This window comes from Cibotium barometz, chromosome 40 (genome assembly GCF_041138505.1).
Source record: "Cibotium barometz isolate CiBa-2024 chromosome 40, ASM4113850v1, whole genome shotgun sequence".
Classification (NCBI taxonomy): Eukaryota; Viridiplantae; Streptophyta; class Polypodiopsida; order Cyatheales; family Cibotiaceae; genus Cibotium; species Cibotium barometz.
The window spans coordinates 39,965,081-39,985,269 of NC_141085.1; the positions used below are offsets into that span (position 1 = coordinate 39,965,081).

General features: G+C 47.3%; 1 protein-coding gene across 5 annotated transcripts in view; it reads right to left on the reverse strand.

Moving 5' to 3' along the window:
- Positions 1-20,189, reverse strand: part of LOC147615494 (transducin family protein / WD-40 repeat family protein) — a 275,467-nt gene that overhangs the window by 11,386 nt on the left and 243,892 nt on the right. For 3 of the 5 annotated variants that reach the window (XM_086779592.1, XM_086779595.1, XM_086779596.1), the window contains 5 exons: positions 18,375-18,598; positions 18,096-18,229; positions 2,821-3,075; positions 2,080-2,258; positions 1,943-1,975 (listed from right to left, as the gene is read on the reverse strand). In XM_086779592.1, coding sequence (XP_086635718.1) covers positions 1,943-1,975; positions 2,080-2,258; positions 2,821-3,075; positions 18,096-18,229; positions 18,375-18,598 — 825 coding nt within the window. The remainder of the gene's footprint in view (positions 1-1,942; positions 1,976-2,079; positions 2,259-2,820; positions 3,076-18,095; positions 18,230-18,374; positions 18,599-20,189) is intronic. The other 2 variants (XM_086779593.1, XM_086779594.1) reach the window with 2 other exon arrangements.

A 20,189-nucleotide genomic window follows, 5' to 3' on the forward strand; every position in this document is an offset into this window, starting at 1 on the left:
TCATACACAGTAGTATGGACCACCTATCCAGAGGATTGATACTACTTGGGAGATCATTGCCACTATCATCGCTTGGCAGATTTGGAGGGCCAGATGCACAGAGGCTATACAGGGGATCCAGATATATGACACTTAGTGTATTTGTACTATATGGGGAAATATTATTCACTCTCTTACGGCCACATGGGCTCGTATACAGGGACCATCCAGTTCTGCACAAGCGAAGAACATTGTTTTCATGAGGGAGTGGGATGAAGGGATCTTTTTCTCCTCGACCCCCACATGAGTCTCTTGGCACCTTTGTGCCCCGGGTTGGTTGAGATCACCATACATTCTGGGATAAGGATTTTTTTTGTTCCAGCTTCTAGCCGTGATTATGCAAGGTCTATTCATACTTAATAGGGGAGCCTCTAGCCGTGATTATGTAGGGTCTATTCATACTTAATAGGGGTCTCTTTTTCGCAAAAAAAAAAGAAAGAGAAACTATAAATTCCATCAACTCACATTGGTTGGAGCCTATAGCCTCTCCCCTCTCCTTATTTGGATGGCAATCTTTACCCTACATCAAATTCCCCTTTGAGTCATGAGATCCTACAATAAGCTTACGCAATCCCCCCCGCCCCGCAGGTGACATTCTCGCTCAGGTCAGAGGGCTGACCACCATGCAGGAGGCCATAAAGAAGAACCCCTGAGCCCCATTGGATGGTTTGGATTATTGATTTTCATGACAAGACCTGATCCATTGATCCCTCTCCCTTCGAGATCACTAAGGATTCAACTTGGCATCTCTAGCTATGGGAGAACCGACCGCTCGCTCGCCGTCAGTGGGACCCAACAGGTGGCACTGGGAAGACCCCGTTGCCTCTGCTACACTTCTTTAGCTAACTATTCCATGCGAACAACATTGTTCCGCATGCCCAACAGCATTGGCGAACACAGGGCTTGTTTGCACACAGGAATCCATTTGGAATCTTAACGCTCAGGTTGCCTGAGTTCATTGCTGAGAACAGCAATGGTCCTTAAGGGGGAGAAGTATGTTACATCCACGACAGGTCCATAATACACACCCAAGACAAAGGCCGGGTGTAGCAGGTGCCCAATAGGAGATAATCCAACCCACACAGGAGGCAGCTTATAAGTGGAGACATAGTTATTATTCATTTTAGGGTTATTAGCTAATTATAGTTCTCAAGCCAGCTATAGAGCCCGGTAGCCTATATAAGCATAACCCATGATCCATTATTTTTACGATCGTCGAGTCTAACTCATAGCGCATGGCCCATCGGGAGTGCTCACCATGTCAACACTGGTAGGATGTGGCCTCGTGGTATGGGATGCCAAGTCTTGATGCAGAGGAGCTCTGCCCAGGATATAGCAATGACCTTCAGCTAAGGGGTGAGTCCAGAGTGACTCTACGACTGGGAGGTGAGCCTTAGGCCTCACTCTTACGTGGTTCCATGTCAGATGATTCTTGGGCTAGGTCATGTGAGACCTTACAGTATCAGAGCTGGGATGTCCTAAGATCCTTGGGCCACTCTCCTTGCTCAATCTTCGCAGGATTCTGAGGTGCTACATGGCTGGTGCTCACTAGACTATGGAGAATGCATGTTCAATGGTATGTGGAATGCCTTCAATTAAGGGGATGGTAAATGGCTGGCCATATTCACTACCCTCAGACTTGCCCGGTGTTTTAGTGAGGGGGGTCTGGCTCGTGGGGTGGGGTCTCACCAAAAATACAGCTCCAACCTGTATGCATGGATCTTATCGCTGAGCACTGACTCAAACAGGTGTCTCTGGCATTTTTGGGTTTCTCAGAGATAAAGGTGCTTATTACAGCGGAGCAAGGTTGTCATCACCAAAGATGCAAAAATCAGAAGTGCCTACTAGGAAAGCTCATCTTTGACTAAGTAACTCATACAATACCATCAAAGTCTCAGCATACCTGAAGAAGTCCACCAAATCCTCGAAAATCCTGCTGCAAACACATATCCTTATTATAAAACTCTGGTGGTTTAGCATTTAATCACAGGTTTGCACAACCCTTAAGAGATTGTGAAATGAGGGATATGGAATGCTAACCTGAACAACGGCACCAAAGCCTCGTGCATTGTGTTGAAGGAACATGTGTTTATCATGCACTTTATGCCAATGATTGATGAGTTCACATTTGTTAGCATCCCACAACTTCACGTCGCCGTCTTTGCTACCGGTAAAGAAGAGTGAAGTCCCCGGGACAGCTGAGACACAAGTGATACTCCCTGCACTATCAGAACTACCCTTAATATTGGATGACAATTTTGTCTCTTGAAGTTAATCACACACACATGCGCGCGTACACAAGCTGCTACACCTCCTATATTTATGGGAATTAATAGGGAATCCAGAGGGCTATAACAGTGGGTAAGTTGGCCAATTAGGGGGCCTCCACCTTTAGATATACGAATTTATACCCAGGGCCTCTCCCTTGGGCATTTCTCCTCTAATTGGCTAACTACTAAAGCCCTCTTAATTACCTATTTCATAAAGATAGGTGATGTTGAGCCTGCACACGCCTGCACACACTAGCACACACAGGGCCTCTCCCTCGGACATTTCTCCTCTAATTGGCTCACCTCACCCATTAGTAAAGCCCTCTAAATTCCCTATTTCATAAAGATTGGTGATGTTGAACCTGCACACACTAGCACACACATAAATGTGCACAGATATACCTGTGCATGCATCCCTCCCTTCCATACATACATTGTACACACACACACACACACACACACACACACATGTACACAAATTCCGAAGTTGTAAGCTCACTCAAGATCTCACCTGAATGGGCCTTTGCAATATACCAGACCATCCCATTAACATTTAGCTCGCCATCCTGCTGCGTTCGTGAAGATTGGTCACCATGTATGACTACATGTTCTCTTTTTGTATGTTTTTGACGCTTGGTTTTACCAGTCGCAATATAGCGGAAATCATGTACTGCAATATCACCAGCTTTTCCACCAGTGACAATTAACGGTGAGATTGATCCACCTCCCACATCGTGGTCAAACATTTCAAGGCACCGTGCTCCACCTGCATTGTCAGGCCAGATCAGAAATAGAAAGGTTACCAGAATCCTAAGGTTCATAATCTTCGTTTTCAAGTGTACCTCTATAATCAGTTTTTTTTTTCTCAAGAAAATGAACATCTAATAAGTATGACCTTAGTATTCAAGTGATCTACCTCTATCATCAGTTATTACTATCAAACATCAAGAATTAAGGTAGGCATGCCTTTTTTTCCAAGAGAACATCCACTCACTAGGTGGTGTTATGGCCCCATGGGTGACGACGACGTGCCTATATATTGAGGCTAGGTTTATGCCTAGGGCAGCCCTAGTGAAAGGACGTGTAGGTTATAAGTGATTTATGGGCGTGGGATACTCAACTCTCTGCAAAATAGAAGCTCCTCGGAGGCAAGGAAGCCATACTGCATGAGGAACGGACTCTAGAGAGGCTCTGCAGATACGAAGGGATGTCCAAGCAATAACACCACCTATCACGAGGAGGAGAGGAAGGTAATCCTTCCTTGGACCACGAAAGCAGACTGTCATAGGAAAGCCTGAGATGCTAGCCAGAGGATTCGACGTTGCGTTGAAGCCGTGTTGCCACCTCGCAAAGAAGGCCTGGGCCATATGCAATGTGATGGGGCTCAGCTTCATGACTCTGTCCAATGCTGCAAGCAAATCAAACTCAACCTGGTAGTAACCACGCCCCAAGGGATGAATATCAATGATCTTTCCAGGCTCGTCGAGAAGGCTTGCCTGCAAACAGGTCCCTGAGCTGTCCTCATGCTGAGTGGCTACCCACAATCTTGTAGACCAAGGTGGAGGCCTCTAGAGATGGGACTGTCAAAGAGAGGAGCTGGAGGTCCGCTTCTAAGAAAGGAAGGCAAGGGACAGCGGCCTTGGTCGGGGACGATGGAGCGGTTGCCATGGAGTCCTCCTAGAGGTTATAAGACCAGAACTTGCCGTAACTTGCCTAAAAGAGAAACTGCCAAAAGCTGAAAGCACCTATCCAGGGAGACGATGAAGAGGATAGAGGGGGCGGATAGGAGGACAGGGGGGCAAGAAGGAAGAAGGCGGTGGGGGAAAGAAAGATATATTAAGCGTCTACTAAAGACCCAATGGGCCTATGAGACCAAAGTGATACAATAATGTCCATGGCATATCTCATCATGGAATGGAAAATAAAACAGAAAGAAAACATAAACATAGCTATCTCACTGGGGTGATACATAACTGTCCAAGAAAACTCATCATGGAATACTAAGAACATAGAAACATGAGAGCAACATCAGCTCTGAGTAGATGGTATACCACTCTCCAAAATATCAAGCATGGGGCTAATGAGTATGGCCGAGAGGTCTCCCTCAGCTATGTCACGTGGAAAGGTAGCTCGATGGCAGTGAAGCATGTCTCCGATCTAGAGCTGATGAGGTGATCGTGGCCGACGGGGAGGCCGAGGGTGTCGGGCACGCTGGAGTGCAGAGGCTTGGTCCGAGGTAACTCCTCTCGGGCGAGGTAGGTCCAGAGTAGCTCGTGGAGGGTCCGCAAGATCCACTATGTTGGTGTCCTCCACTTCCTGGGCCCGGACGAAATTGGTGATGGTTGGCTGGCGAGGGAGGGGGCGGGGTGGCTGGGGCTGAAGCTCTCTCAAGAAGGTGTCCCTGTGTCTGCGGAGCTCAAGCAGGAAGAGGCCTAGGCAACGCTGGTCCTAGAAGTCAATGATCCTGGAGAGTGGACCAAATCCCTCACGAAATAGACAATGAAACCTCCCACGGATCTCATAGTATACTGGGCAGCGGCACATGTAATGCTCCTCCGTCTCAACCTCTTGTGGCATAGTCGACAGATCCTCTCCTCTTTGGGTCTCCGTAGGAGCTTCCCGGCTCTGAAGATGCACTCAGCTCTACCTATCTCCACTCTGAGGCGGTGGGACGAAACCCATATCTGGCCAATCGCAATCCGCATGGCATGGGACATGTGAACACTCAAGTAGCCCGGCTACTGGATGAATCCATCCTCAATGAATGTGAGGAAGTGATCTCTGTAGAAGTGCATCTTCATGGGGAGCTGCGGAGGTGTGATCCATGTGCAATGTGTGTAGAGGCTGAGAAGATCTAACCAGATAACCCGGTTGGTATCCTCATGAGAGCTCAGACAAGAGGTGGCATAGGGGGAGGCGGAGAGCAGGGCCACATGAAGGAAGGTGGTGGAGGAGGGGCTCACATGGGACGCACCACAAGAGGAGGTGGCAGGGAGCAAGGTGGGAGGCATCGGTGGGCAGGAGACGGCAAGGGTTGGGGGCTGCGCATAGGAAGGGGGGATGGCACGCAGAAGCTGGAAGGCGATGGCGATGGAGGGGGGAGCTCCAACAGCTCGTTACTTCTATTGTAAAATGGCCTCGCCAACAGCTAGATTTTGTCTTGTTCTCGTGTGTGTTTGTGTGCAGGGATGCTTGGGATATCAAGTGGCAGTTTCAGCAGGTATCAGAGCCACTCAGGCATAGTTGTGTCAGCAAGCTTCATCTCAAGTAATCCTGGTGTGTATGTTGTTTCTTGCTTTTGTTAAGTTTGCAAAGAAGAACTCGCTTCTATCCTGATCATAAATTGCTCTAGCCTTCCATAAGCACGAGTAGCCACACTTATGTGGTGAAGTTTGCTAAAGCGGATTCCACAATGTGGGATCATCCGATGTTAGCAATGCCTCTTTGCATGCAGGAGCACGAGTAGCTACACTTATCAGGTGAACTTTGCTAAAGTGGGTTACACAATGTGGGAACATCGGATGTTGGCAATGCCTCTTTGCATGCAGGAGTAGGAGAAGCTTAACTTACAAATTACCACGATGGACCGCATGGACATCTTACTTGGCCAAAAATGGTTCTATTTTAGGACCTCTGATGTTGATTACATTAATCACATGATTTCTTTTGTACATGGATGCAAGCCATATTGTGTTGGAATCCAAAGTTGGTCCTAGCAGCCATTGTCAGAGCATCTTTGATAACGTTTTCTCATTTTGGGAGGCTGTCAAATGGGCTAAAGCGAGCAATCAGCCCTTAGCCATTCTGCTCTTGGATTTTGAGAAGGCCTATGATAGAGTGGTTTGGGACTTCCTTCAGGGTACTCTTAGCCATATGGGCTTCTCTCAGAGATGGATCAAGGGAGTTTCGTGCATGTATCGTGATGCCCACAGTAGAGTGCTCACTTGCGGTGATAGAGGAGAGCGGTTTCAGATTTCTCGCTCAATACGGCAGGGCTACCCTTTAGCCCCATTATTATATATCATAGTTGCAGAGGCCATGAGGATCTTTCTTCGCTCCACTGCTGGTATTTCGGGATTGAGGTTGCCTCTTCGTAGTCAAGAGGAATTGGTTGACTTTGAGTTAGTTAATGACATAGCCATGTTCTTGGAGGCTTCACATATATGCTTATGTTCCTTCCGGGTAGCACTAGAGGAGTTCTGTTTGGCAGCAAGGGCACTCATTAATTGGCACAAATTTGTTGGTTTTTGGGTTAGTGATTCACCGAGAGTTGCTTGGGGTGTAGAGCTTGGTTTTACTTGGATCAGCAGAGGATGCACTGCTAGATATTTGGGATGCCAAGTTGGGATTGATATTTCTCCTGCAGAGCAGTTTGCTCCGGTACTTATGAGTATCCGGAAGAAGCTCCTCCATTGGAGCTCCAAGAGATTAGATTTAGCTCCCAGAGCTTTGGTGGCTAATCAGGTATTGCTTGCCTCTGCTGGTTTATTGCCTCTTGTTGGTGCTTCTCTTGTGCGTGCATTGGCCAAATCCGGAGATTGATCCGCAATTTTCTCTGGTCGGGTTCGGATGGCACCTAAGACATGTAGAAAATATGAAAGCAAGAGCAAAACTAGAAATGAAACAAGAACAAATGAAAGACAAAGAGTTACCTTGAGATGAGTGTAGACAAGACACAAGATTGATACATTCATTGATGTGACACCTACAATTTATAGGTGAGAAGTACAAGATTGAGTAGACTCACTTATGGGATAAATGTAGAGGTGCCACATGGCACTAGACTCAGGACACAAAGACTGAAACTAGACTAGAGAAATAGTACACCTAGTGTGCACTTATTTCCAACACCCTCCTTAAGTGGACACTAGGAGGAAGACAAAAGACAAGACTATAACATGACAAAAGATAAGACCAAGACAGAGAGACTAGACAAGGATTGAGAGACAAGCTAGAAGACAAGATGGACAAGACTAGAAGACAGACATAAAGACTGATAGACTGAGAGACAAGACATGAGAGACAAAAGATCCTGAGACACCCCTCCTCAAGTGATATCCTCATATGGGTCCACAAGGATAGGGACAAGATGGATCTAAAACAAGACACAGTCAGATTTGATAGACAGATAGACAGACAGACAAGGCTAGATAGACAGAAGACTGACTGTAGACAAACAGATGGACCTTGAAGACATCCCCTCCTCAAGGGCAATCTCTGCCTCTTGGGTAGGGACAAGAGAGAGGTCAAAAAGCATAATGAGTAAGACACTAGAACCCCTTGACCTACATCATCGGTGGTCAAAGTGGTAGACAAGAAAAGGTGAAGTAATCAGAAAGCCCACTCCTCATCATGTGAGGAATGAACAGCAAGATCTGCTGATGTAGATGCTGCAGCAACATGGGCTGAGGTAGATGCAGCGGCTGATGTAGAGGTTTTAGAGTAGCAGTCCTTCTCCCGGTGATTATCACGGCCACAAATGGTGCATGGATGAGCCTTGAAGCAGTCCTTCTCCATATGATTAGTTTTCCCACAATGGGTGCAAGGCTTTCTTACCTTAGAACCTCCTTTCTTTGCTAAAAATGCAGTGTCAGTTACCATTTGTTGTTTTGTTCTTTCCTCTTCTTGGAGAGCATTGATGATACCTTCAAGAGTAGGATTATTGTGATACTTGAAGGTAGTGACAAGAGTAGCATAGGTGTCAGGTAAGCTTTTGAGAAGCACAGCAATAGCAATATCTTCGGAGATGGGGGACTTCACTGAAGCAAGCTGAACCATAAGACTGCGAAAATAATTGACATGAGAGGCTATAGTAGCTCCCTCCTGCATATATAGATCAAAGAATGAGATCATAAGTGCAATCTTAGAGTTTTTAGAACGGGGTCCAAAAAGGGTATCCAAAGTGATCCATGCTCGAGAAGCAGACTGTATGTCGGAGATGTGATGAATGTAATCATCTCCAAGACCGAGCAGGATATAGCATAGGCTTTGTCATTCTTGGCAGTGGGAGCATAAGTGATAACTTGCTCAATGTCGGAATCTTCGGGAGCAGCATGGTGAACAACGTCCCAAAGACCTTCTTTCCGAAGATGGCACTTGATTTTGATTTGCTAAGTATGAAAGTTGGAGCCATTGAATTTGTCGATAGACATGAGAGAATGAGTAGAAGAGGCCATGTGGGAAGGTCTTACCTCTTGCTAAAATGCAAGGGCAGTGTCTATTCCCTTACAAGATTGCAGAAATGAATGAAAGAAGAGATCCAAATTGTTTTTAGAAGCCGGCTCTCTCACCACTTGTCAAGGCCATAGCATGTGACAGCCCATCGAAGCATGAGGAACTAGCAGTTTGCAGATATGAGGATAAGAAAAGGACTGACCAGCAAATTGAAGGAGACAATGCACAGTACCTTGTAGATTCTTCAAGAGGAAGCGATGGCAGAACTGAACTGCCTTTAGATGATGCGTAGCCTGTAGATGAAGAAACACCGCCTCCAGCAGATAGACGTAGGCTGCTGTGCAGAGGTGTAATACAGCTACTGTGAATAAGCAGTACAAGTGCTGCTCATCCAGAGAGGGAGGCCGACAGTAGCTATAGGTATGGAGTGATGCGCAACCTGTAGAGGATGAAGCACAGGCAGCAGCAACTGAAAACAGGCCGGCGCAGGACAGCAAAAAACTGGCGCAAACCTGTGCAGAATGTGTATAGGCTGGTCCTACAAGTTCAGGCTGGCGCAGCCTGTGCAAAATGTGTATAGGCTGGTCCTACAAGCTGAGCGTAGCTAGGGAGATGGTGGCCTGAAGTTATGGCGGGTAACACAGGGCAGGAGCAGCATGCTCTGATACCATGTAGAAAATATGAAAGCAAGAGCAAAACTAGAAATGAAACAAGAACAAATGAAAGACAAAGAGTTACCTTGAGATGAGTGTAGACAAGACACAAGATTGATACATTCATTGATGTGACACCTACAATTTATAGGTGAGAAGTACAAGATTGAGTAGACTCAATATGGGATAAATGTAGAGGTGCCACATGGCACTAGACTCAAGACACAAAGACTGAAACTAGACTAGAGAAATAGTACACCTAGTGTGCACTTATTTCCAACAAGACACTCGTGCTAGGGTAGCTTGGCTCACAGTTATTCAGCCCAAACAAGAGGGGGGCTTGAATATTATCGATTCGGATGTTTAGTGCAGGGCATTGCTTTGCAAACTTGTGGTTAGAGGTTTCCTACCAGGCACTGAGCCTTGGAAGGATTTTTTCTTGTCTCAGATTTCCGGATGTACACCCAGGGTCGGGAGAGCCTGGATACCCAGCACAGGTTTTTTGTTCACGAAGGTTGATATTAGGGCACCATCTTCCCCTCTTATTGCAGCCATTGTCAGAGCATGGAGAAGCATGAGATCTTTTTTGCGACAAAGTCTTCTATTATGTGGAACGAGCTCATTAGGGATGAGGCTGGTCGGCCACTTGGTGCATCTCGTTATATGCAGTGGTCAAAATGGGAGAGATGTGCATACACAATTCTTGCTTGGAAGACCTTTAAGAGTCTCCCGGAGGATCGGAGAGTTGCATCCATTCAACATCTTAGGGGCTCTCGCATTCATATTGATCACACTGATGCAGCTATTCCACATGAGTGGCTTTTAGGGACCTTTCACGGAGGCTATCATCCGAGTTGGCTGGGAGTTTTCTTGAGGATAGGCATACCTCTGTAGGTCATTGCTCTCCCAGGCCATGAGGCTAAAGATTGCATCATTTACTCTATCATGCCTGGAGGGAGATTGAGGAGATGTAGTATGGAGGAGATCATCCTAGATACTAGGCTTAGTGCAATGAGGATTGTTGGTCGTTCAGGGAAGCATTGGTTCATTGACCCTTCTCCTCAGATAGTGACTCATGGCTCTTGGTGTTTGTGGTTATATGGTGGCAGTCCTATCAGACATCTTCACTGGTGGGATCCAGGAGAGTGGGAGTGGATTGATGCCTTTGATCCTTTGAAAAGCCTTCCTTTTTTCAGTTTCACTGTCTGGAATGCCAAGCATCTCCTGACTCGACAGATGCATAGGATCCCTACTCTCAAGCCTCATTGGGAGAGCTATGATATTTCTCCAGTGATACAGTGCAAATATTGGCATAGACTTTGGCACTCATACAGAAGGAGCCAGATCTCTCATTTCTTTTGGTTATTCTTACATGCTGGTCTCCCCACCAATTAGTGGAGATAGGTTTTCGGTGTAGCACCTTCCTGTCCTAGGTGTGCGGCAGATTCTGAGACTGTACAACATTGTTTATGGGGATGCAGCACTGCACAGTAGATTTGGGGTTTTGTGGCCCAGCTGATGGGCAAATTGAGTGGCCGAGCCACGCATGTGACTTGGGGGGCAGTTGCTTGGCTCTCCCAGTTCGGTCCGCAGCTTTTTTATAAGGGTAGTGGTACAGATTCTGCTATTTTCATTCGTAGAGGTATTGCCTTGCATGGTTTACTGTAGGATGTTCCTCACTCTGATTATACACCCCCAGACAGAGGATTGACACCAGTTGGGAGATTGTTGCCAATATTACAGCATGGCAGATCTGGAGAGCTAGATGCACCGAGGCTACTGAGGGTGTCCAAATTTTTGGGTCTCAGTGCATTAGCACTATATGGGGTGATATCATCCATACTCTTATGGCTACTTGGGCTCGCATCCAGGGGCCCTCTCATTCTGCGCAGGCGAAGCGCGTGATATTTATGCGGGAGTGGGACCATGGCATCTTCTTTTCCTCTAGTACCACAGGTCTTACATGGCATCATGATGCTCCTCAGTGGTTGAAATCACCTTACATATTGGGGTGATTCTATTCTTTTCCGGCTTATAGCTGTGATTGTTGTATGTTTTTCTCATACTTAATAGAAGTCTCTTTCTGAAAAAAAAAGTGTGATGTAATCTCTAACACAAGGAATGATGAGTTGTCTAATGCTATGTCTTCTTTGTGTGATGCTTTGCATGTTAATTTGTTACTTCATGATGTTGATAGTATTGCTACACTATTGAAGTCAAATCCTTCTTTTCCGGAGTTCTCTTGTGGACTTGGAGTCTCTTGCAGACCAAAAAGATGTTTGATGAGTGCATGCATGAATGATATGTGGAAACATGCATCTTGATTGTGTGAACATCTAGCTAGATTTGGGTTCTGGTACTCTAAATTTGAAAGCAAGTAGCTCCAAATGTTCACTTTCTAGTAGCGATGCATGCGATGAAGGATTTCCATTTGAAAGAGCACTACAACATCAAATTACCATCATGAATGTATGTAACATGCATGTGTTGGTCTTGTACATGAGATTGGTTTGGGTAAGGTTAGTTCTTCTCTCAATGCATAGTCACATGGCCACTCATCGAGGAAGAAACCGTCAAGCCGCGCCTAGTTGGGACCCTAGTCTCAGCGGTCCAACCTAGAAAAGTGAAGGCTGTGGAAAACTCCGAAAGGTGTCAGTCGATCTCGCCCCTGATGGCAAAGATGAACTTCTCCCAAGTTTCACTGCGCCCCCCCCCCCTCCCCCCCCCCCCCCCCCCCAAAAAAAAAAAAACAAAAAAAAGGGGAAAAAAAGAAAAAAGAAAACAAGGAAAAAGAAAAAAGAAAACGAGATAGTGGAGTCCATGCTACCTCTTCACAATCTGTTGAGGTCTCAATCATGTTGAAATGGCTGTCAATACACCACCCATCCACCTGCAGGAGTCTTGTGTGACGTAGGTCCAGAAATGAGTGAAGTCCTAATCCCCGTTAGGGGCATATATGTTGAGGCCCGTGAAGTCCTCCCCTAACAAGATGATCACCCATTGAGCTCTGCAAAAAACAATGGTTCTTGAGTTGGCCACTTGAGGAAGAATTTGGTTACTGATGGAGATGAATACTCATCTCTCGTTTCCAAAAGGTCACATCGGGACTCGGTAGGGACCAAAAGGTGTCCTAGAATTTGGTTACCTGAGCTCCCACCCTATTCTAGGTGGCTAGGGGGTCGTCATCCTCACAATGCAAGTACCTAGCTAACGTGGAAGAAGATATGTCCGACTCTCTAAAAACCAAACACCATCCTCGCCATGCACCACACCCACTGGCTGATGGCATCTATAATACCGAGATAAGACTAGGACCTACGACATAGTGAAGAGGCTAGGAGTAACGGAGATTAACGCAAATGTGAAGAGGTGACGAATGACAGCACCTCAATGGGCAGACATATGAAGGAGTACTCCACAGGGTGTCCCATAATCCCCGGCAGGGAGGGACGAGGAATCTGGGGATTGGACCGGCATGGAGGCTATGATTGTTGCCACTAGATCGGAAAAATACTGAATTGATTGCCACAGTGTGGATTCAGGGGGTTAGAAATCAACGGCAGGCAGGGGGCGGGGGAGAGCAGCAGCAGGTGGAGGGTAGTATAGGTGGGACAGGCACGGGAGCTGTGAGAGAGGGGCATGATGGCTCGGGAAAGGAGGAGCAAGGTGGGGGGATGAGATCTCCGGGGGTAGGGACAGGATCTGTGAGAGAGGCAGGTGAGGGAGCAAGACGGGGTGATCAGATCTCCATGAAGGGGGCGAAGGGGTTGGGGGTTGGGGGGTGTCGTCCACATCTGTATGAGGGGGGTGTCGTCCACCTCTGTATGAGGCCGAGGAGAGGGGGATTCCTACAGTGGGGACTCCTCAACCTGATAGAGGGGAGAATCAGCATGGTGGGTCCCTTCTGGGCCTGTAGGGCCCATCAGCGGGCCTGCCGAATCCTCTAAAGATCCACAGATAAATATGTGCAATGGTTCTTAGTTGGGCCCATAACCTGGAAAGGCGTGCCCTACATTGAGTGCGCCTCCAGTGCCAAGGGGGGACTAGGGGACCTCTACTCCTGCTCGGAGGGTGTGTGGCTCCTCTCTCCAAAAAAAGGGGTGAAAAAACAGAGATACTCACGCGTGAAAAACACATTTTTTTACGGCCATAAAAAACTCCCCCAAAAAAATCAATAAAAAAATCGAGATTTTCACACTGAGCCTTGGCATGAAAAACCAGAGAAATTCATGCCGGAAAAAATTTGCAAAAATCACACTCTAATTCGAGCAATTGTCTCGCGAAGTCTAAAAACCTTATCCTGATTTTTTTTTCCAGAAAGAGACTTCTAATAAGTATGAGAAAAACATACAACAATCACAGCTATAAGCCGGAAGAGAATAGAATCACCCCAATATGTAAGGTGATTTCAACCACTGAGGAGCATCATGATGCCATCTAAGACCTGTGGTACTACAGGAAAAGAAGATGCCATGGTCCCATTCCCGCATAAATATCACACGCTTCGCCTGCGCAGAACGAGAGGGCCCCTGAATGCGAGCCCAAGTAGCCATAAGAGTGTGGATGATATCACCCCATATAGTACTAATGCACTGAGACCCAAAAATCTGGACACCCTCAATAGCCTCCGTGCATCTAGCTCACCAGATCTGCCATGCTATAATACTGGCAATAATCTCCCAACTGGTGTCAATCCTCTGTCTAGGGGGTGTATAATCAGAGTGAGGAACATCCTGCAATAGACCATGCTGGGCAATACCTCTACGAATGAAAAAAACAGAATCTGTACCACTGCCCTCAAAAAAAAGTTGTGGACCGGACTGGGAGAGCCAAGCAACTACCCCCCAAGTCACATGCATGGCTCGACCACTCAATTTGCCCATAAGTTGGGCTACAGGACCCCAATCTGCTATGCAATGCTGCACCCCCATAGACAATGTTGTACGGACTCAAAATCTGCCGCACATCTAGGACAGGAAGGTGCTACACCGAAAACTGGTCTCCACTGATTGGTAGGGAGACCACCATGTAAGAATAACCAAAAGAAATGAGAGATCTGGCTCCTTCTATATGAGTGCCAAAGTCTATGCCAATATCTGCGCTGTATCACTGGAGAAATATCATAGCTCTCCCAATGAGGCCTTAGAGTAGGGATCCTATGCATCTGTCGACTGAGGAGAAGCTTGGCATTCCGAACAGAGGATCGAAGGCATCAATCCACTCCCACTCTCCTGGATCCCACTGAAGATATCTGATAGGACAGCCACCATATAGCCACAAACACCAAGAGCCATGAGTCACTATCTGAGGAGAAGGGTCAATGAGCCAGTGCTTCCCCGAGCCACCAACAATCCTCACTGGACTAAGCCTAGTGTTTGGTATGATCTCCTCCATACTACATCTCCTCAATCTCCCACTAGGCATGATAGAATACATGAGGAAATCTGTATCCTCCTGGCCTGGCAGAGCAATGACCTGTAGAGGTATGCCTATCCTCGAAAAAACTCCCAGCCAACTCGGATGATAGTCTCCTTGAAAGGTCCCAGAAAGCCACTCATGCGGAATAGCTGCATCAATCTCCTCTCACCTCTATGGTTAGGAGCATAGAGGTTGAGAATACCAATGCGTGTAGTACCCTGCATAAGAAGGATCCACTGCGCTCTCGCAGGCAAAATGACACCATGTCCAATGATGCAAGGCAAGATCAAAGCTGAAACAGAGATACAAACACCACCCTTGGTACCAAGGGCCGGTGACCAAAAGGTGTGTCCCGAGAGAAGCTTGCCTGATCTCCCACACTGACTAGCATCCAGTTTATGCTCTTGCAAGAGCAATATATCCATAGGTCCACCTGTGATTGCACAATGAAACTGGGCTTTTACAATTTGTTTCCGTCTCGACGCGGAAAAAAACCCCCAAGACCCTGAATGTTCCAAGAGACAATCCTCATAAAGACTCAGAGTAGGAACGACCAGATCTCGTGGTCGACGAAGGACCCCCTTTAGAGGCGGAAGTACGTCTCGCATAGGTAAGGGAGGAAAAATCTGACGATGTAAACCTTACCTCTCTCTCCCACTCCGGGAAAAAGCCTGGGCTAGTCCTCAGAACTGGAGAGGTACCATGACAATGCGAATGTGCAACATCATCCTCAAGGGTGCAATCATCCTGTAACTGTAATGCAGCATCCTCCTGTGAGGGATCCAGATCATGTGCCTGCAAGGCCTCATCCTCCAAGAAAGGATCAACATCTTGTGAGGCAAGAGCTGCATAGGGGTTAGGGTGCTCCACAGGGAGTGTGGGTGAAGGGGCCGGTACGGGGGTCCGAGGGCGCCTGCCATCCCTAACCACAACCCAACACTGTGTGGTCTGCTGTGGCAAAGGAGCAGCTGGAGTCTCGGCATTTGCAGAAGGCCTCTGATGGGCAGGACCATGCCGCCTCCTAGCATGGCCCCTCGATCTGGGACAATCTCTAGCAATGTGACCTTGTCGACGACAAATCCAACACTGGTCAGGTCTGCCTGCAATCTCCATCCTCTGGCGGAAATGAGATCCGTCAGGTCTCTGAAGCATAACATGATCATCAGTAATCGATGGATCAAGAACAAGCACAAGGACCCGGGGTACACCATCAAGAGTGGCGGTAACGGCCGTGGAAGCTGAGGCGGGAGAGCTCGGGAGGATTGGTACCTCTAGAACCTGGCCAAAGGATGCCCCTATGGAAGCTAAAAGCTTCCATTAGGACCGAGGAAGAGCAAGGAACCGAAGTGAGACTGGGGTAAGGCGGTGATCCTCCACCACTGGATCAAAGCCCACCTGGTACTGAAAGAAGAAAATCTTCCTAGGACCAAGAGGAAAGGGGCTGCTAGCCAAAGCCTGAGAAGTAGCTTCTGAAGAATGAAAGTCCACCTGGAAGAAGCCTCGACCAAGTAAACGAGTATCCTGAAAGTGCACAATCAGCTCCGAAGGGAGAGCTGCTAGAAGCCATTCACAGGCCTGTGAACGAGAAGGGTGGGAACCATAAACTCTCGCAACAAGGGTAGTCTGGACCTCAAAGCCAATGTCGTGCCTGAAGAGAGGTGAGCTCGTCTTGTGAAAAATTGATGATTCTCCCGGCCAGTGGGGGTGATGAGAGATTGGCTGCCGCAGAAAAAGCCATAAGACCAATCAAGAAAAGTGGGTCGCCGACTTGAATCCAGATAAAATAGCTGCTGGGAAAACGGGAGCAGAGGAAGGGGGGCAAAGGTGGGGAGCAGCTGGGGAAGCAAGGGCAAAGGGGCAGGCGGGGGCAGCAGAGGGGCAGGCGAGGACTGAAGAAGGCAGGGGGCGGGCAGCAAAGGGGGAGGCGGGACAGCAAAAGGGGGCAGGCGGGGGGCAGCAGAGGGGCTGACGGGGGCAGCTGAAAGGCAGGCGGGGCAGCAAAAGGGGGGCTGGCGGGGGCAGCAAAAGGGGCAGGCGAAGGCAGGCGGTGGGCAGCAGAGGGGCTAGCGGGGGTAGCTGAAGGGCAGGCGGGGACTGAAAGGCTAGCCAAGGGCAGAAGATGGGCAGGTGAAGGGGGGTGCGAAGGCAGCAGATGGGCAGGCGAAGGCAGCAGAGGCAGGCGGGAGCAGCAAAGAAACAGGCGGAGGCAACAGAGGGCAGGCGGGGGCAGCAGCGCAGGTTCACGTCACTTCAGCATGTCGATTGCGTCATCCAGCACTACTTTCATCAACAACTACTTTTCAGCTACAACACAGCCTTAATAGTTTCTATTATGAGCAGCACCACTTCTATTCCAAAGCATCTTATCCTGAAATTTTGAAAATCTAGCAACACACAAAGCACTGCCTGGGAAGGCCTGAAAACTCGATCCTCTACAAGGACTGTGAGCCATCCAAGCAGTGGACGAAAAGATGCTGGGGAGGTTCTCCGGTGAGGCAATAAGCACTTGTATTGATGGGAGACATGCGGCCTGGGCCATGGTCACCATTTTCATCCAGGGGTCTCGAGTACTTGTCCGAGAGGGCACCCGATCATCGAGAGGCCTTGGGAACACCACAAAATAGACTGTCACCAAAAAACCAATCACAGAAGCCAGTAGGTTGAAGTCTGACATGAGGCCATGTCACCGTTGAGCAAAATATGTGATTCCATAACCGGGTAACACAATGGGGCTCAACTACAGGACTAAATTTGATGTAACCATTTACTAGGAACTGGATGTTGCTGATGCATGTAGGAGGTCCCGGATCTGTTCCCCTGCTCGCAGATCACAGTGGTTGCCTCAAATGAGGCAAATGAAGTTGACACGAACTAGAGGTCTTATTCAAGAAAGAATGGTCGAGAAAGTGAAGCAGCTGCCATGGATCCTCCAAAGCAGGGAACCAGGCGTCACTCGTAGTCACCAAATGAAGAACAAGCATTGACAGCATAGAGCAGCCAACGGAGAGGGGGAAGCAGTATAGGAGCCACACAAAAGAGAGAAAAAATGAAGAAGAGTCGGAAACATGGAGAAGACATGAGAGAGGGGGGGGGAGGGGAGGGGAAAGAAGGGGGGGGTGGGGGGGGGGGGGGGTTGTGGGTGGTATGCATAGGCTAAGTTGATGGGGGAGAGGGTGAGCATAGGATTACAAGGGAGCTCTCACGGGCATACCCTTTGTGCCAGTGCAGCTACAAAACCTAGTTACTTCATGAGGGGGTCATGTTTGAGCATTTACAGGATATAACATCATGCCATCATTTAGCACTCTCAAAATTGGAGCCACACTAGAGCCATGTGGTGTGCAAATACTGAAGACAAAATGAGGATTAATTTCAAGATGAAAGCATGTAGCTCATTTTCAAATTCAGGGTCATCAATCTCAACTGGATCATGCTTGAATCCATGGCATGTGAGTGTATGTAAACATGTCAAAGAGTGAGTGTTTTCCAATAAGAGAGAATCAAAATCAATAAACAACAAGTCCCCCAAAATAGATTATACCTTCATGACAGAATACAGAAGCACGGGATGTAGTTGATGGTGCAAGGGTATCCCAAAACACCAGGTTGAGATCATTTTGGGAAGCTCCTGTGGCTGCTACAATACCACCACTTGCTCCAACAAAAGCAACATCTCTGTCTCATATCCATAGTGTAATCCAATAATCAGATTAGCTAGCGAAAATTGAACTAATTGATTACTTTATTAACACTGTAAGTGCAACGTTTCCACAACAAATTTGATAAGCAAGAGGAAAAACCAAATACAAAGAGTACATACGAGGCATATCGATCGAAGCATAGACACGATTCTGTGGGGCGCACATTGCTTCTTCCTCCTACCTCCAATTGCCAAGTACAGACAGTCCCATCGATTGCTGATGTGGCAAAACGGTGGCCAGAATGGTCAAATTTTACAGCTGAAATGGATGCTAAGGCATACGGAGGAGGTATATTTGCAGCCGGAAGAATCCCATATGTTGCTGTGGCAGAGCTTTTGCCGAACTGCTAGAAAACGCATTTGTCAAACTACATTCCTTATATGGTCAAATCATGAATAAAGGTATGGCTAATAACTATATTGCATACCTGAAATTTTGCATAATGCGAAACAACGGTGACACATCCAGGACTATATTAGTGAAATAAGGCACACAAACTGCCCACCCAACTAGCTGTTGTTCTACTACTTGCCTGTTCAGCCTAGGCCTCATGGCTGCCCTACAACTTGAGATGTGTGAAACTTTCAAATATCAGTTCTTGTTGTTCAGAGAGATGAGTACTCAATACACCACACGCATAAGGTTCTAGGCTACAAAGCAACCATCCCGAGATCTATATAACATTGTGCTACTCAAATTGCACCCCCCCATCAACCGCCTGCCCTACAACTTGAGATGCATCACAATTTGAAATATCAATCCTTGTCATTAAGAGAGATGAGTACTCAGGACACCACAAGCATAAGGTTTTAGGCTACAAAGCAGCCATCCCAAGATCTATATACCACATTGTGCTACTCAATCCCCACCCCCCCTTTCCAAAAGATCCCCTTACTCCAAGCTTGAAGGTAGCATCACCGTAACATGTACACAATATAGATCTACAGGGTTTGTCCCACAGCAAAAAAATCTGCTAGAGTGGTTCTTATTTGCAAGACTGAAACTGCCACTAGATTTCCCAAGCATGCCTGCACACAAACACATACAAGAACAAGACACATGATCTAACTGCTGGTGGCTCACCACCCAACCATATATCCTACTGAGCACCCCTGAGCCATGAGGCTGGGCCAACACGCTGTCGTGCCATGGCACGTCTATGATGTGAAACTGTGCATGTGAGGCCATCAAATACACATCCAGATGCATGAGGTTATGTGCCATGACGAGTCATTATATGATGCCATGTACATATGTTCATATTGTAAATGAGGTTCAATAAGACAAGCTGAGGCTGAGCCAGATCTAGGAGTTTTTGTATATGAGTGTGGAGGGTGATGGTTCTGCTAAATGGTATCGATTGGGTCAAATCAGTGAATCCTATGGAATGCAAACATGAGGGTATGCCAATGCACAAAGGAATGTATTTATGAAGATATGGGAAAATACTTGAATGAACAATTGGGGAGTCTATAAATCACATGGCCAATATGATGATTTATACACTACGGAGGCATCAAAAGTAATGGAGATTCAATGGACATTGCAGTGTCGAGGAACTTATTGAATGCGGGGGAATAAAAAATAGATGAACTACCTTGCATTGAGCACCTTACCTTAATGCTAAGGTTAGGAGTATTACACTAAGGGGCACATTGTGTGGCATTAAAAAGGAAAACAATGGGAAGCATTGGAGTGTGGGTGGCAGCATACGTGGAAATGTATTTCCTTTTATTAAAATTTACTAGATAATGCGCAAAGAAGATTCGAGCGCAGTTTTCTAAATGGGAAAAATCCGGATGAATAGCTGCAAAAGGGTGGTAAGCACGACTTCTCCGCGGGGAAAAATAGAAAAAGACCGGAGGCAGACGGCGGCGAAGTTCAGCGTGAGGAAAAATTCTGCAGAGAGAGGAACAGCGTCCAATCGACCAGAG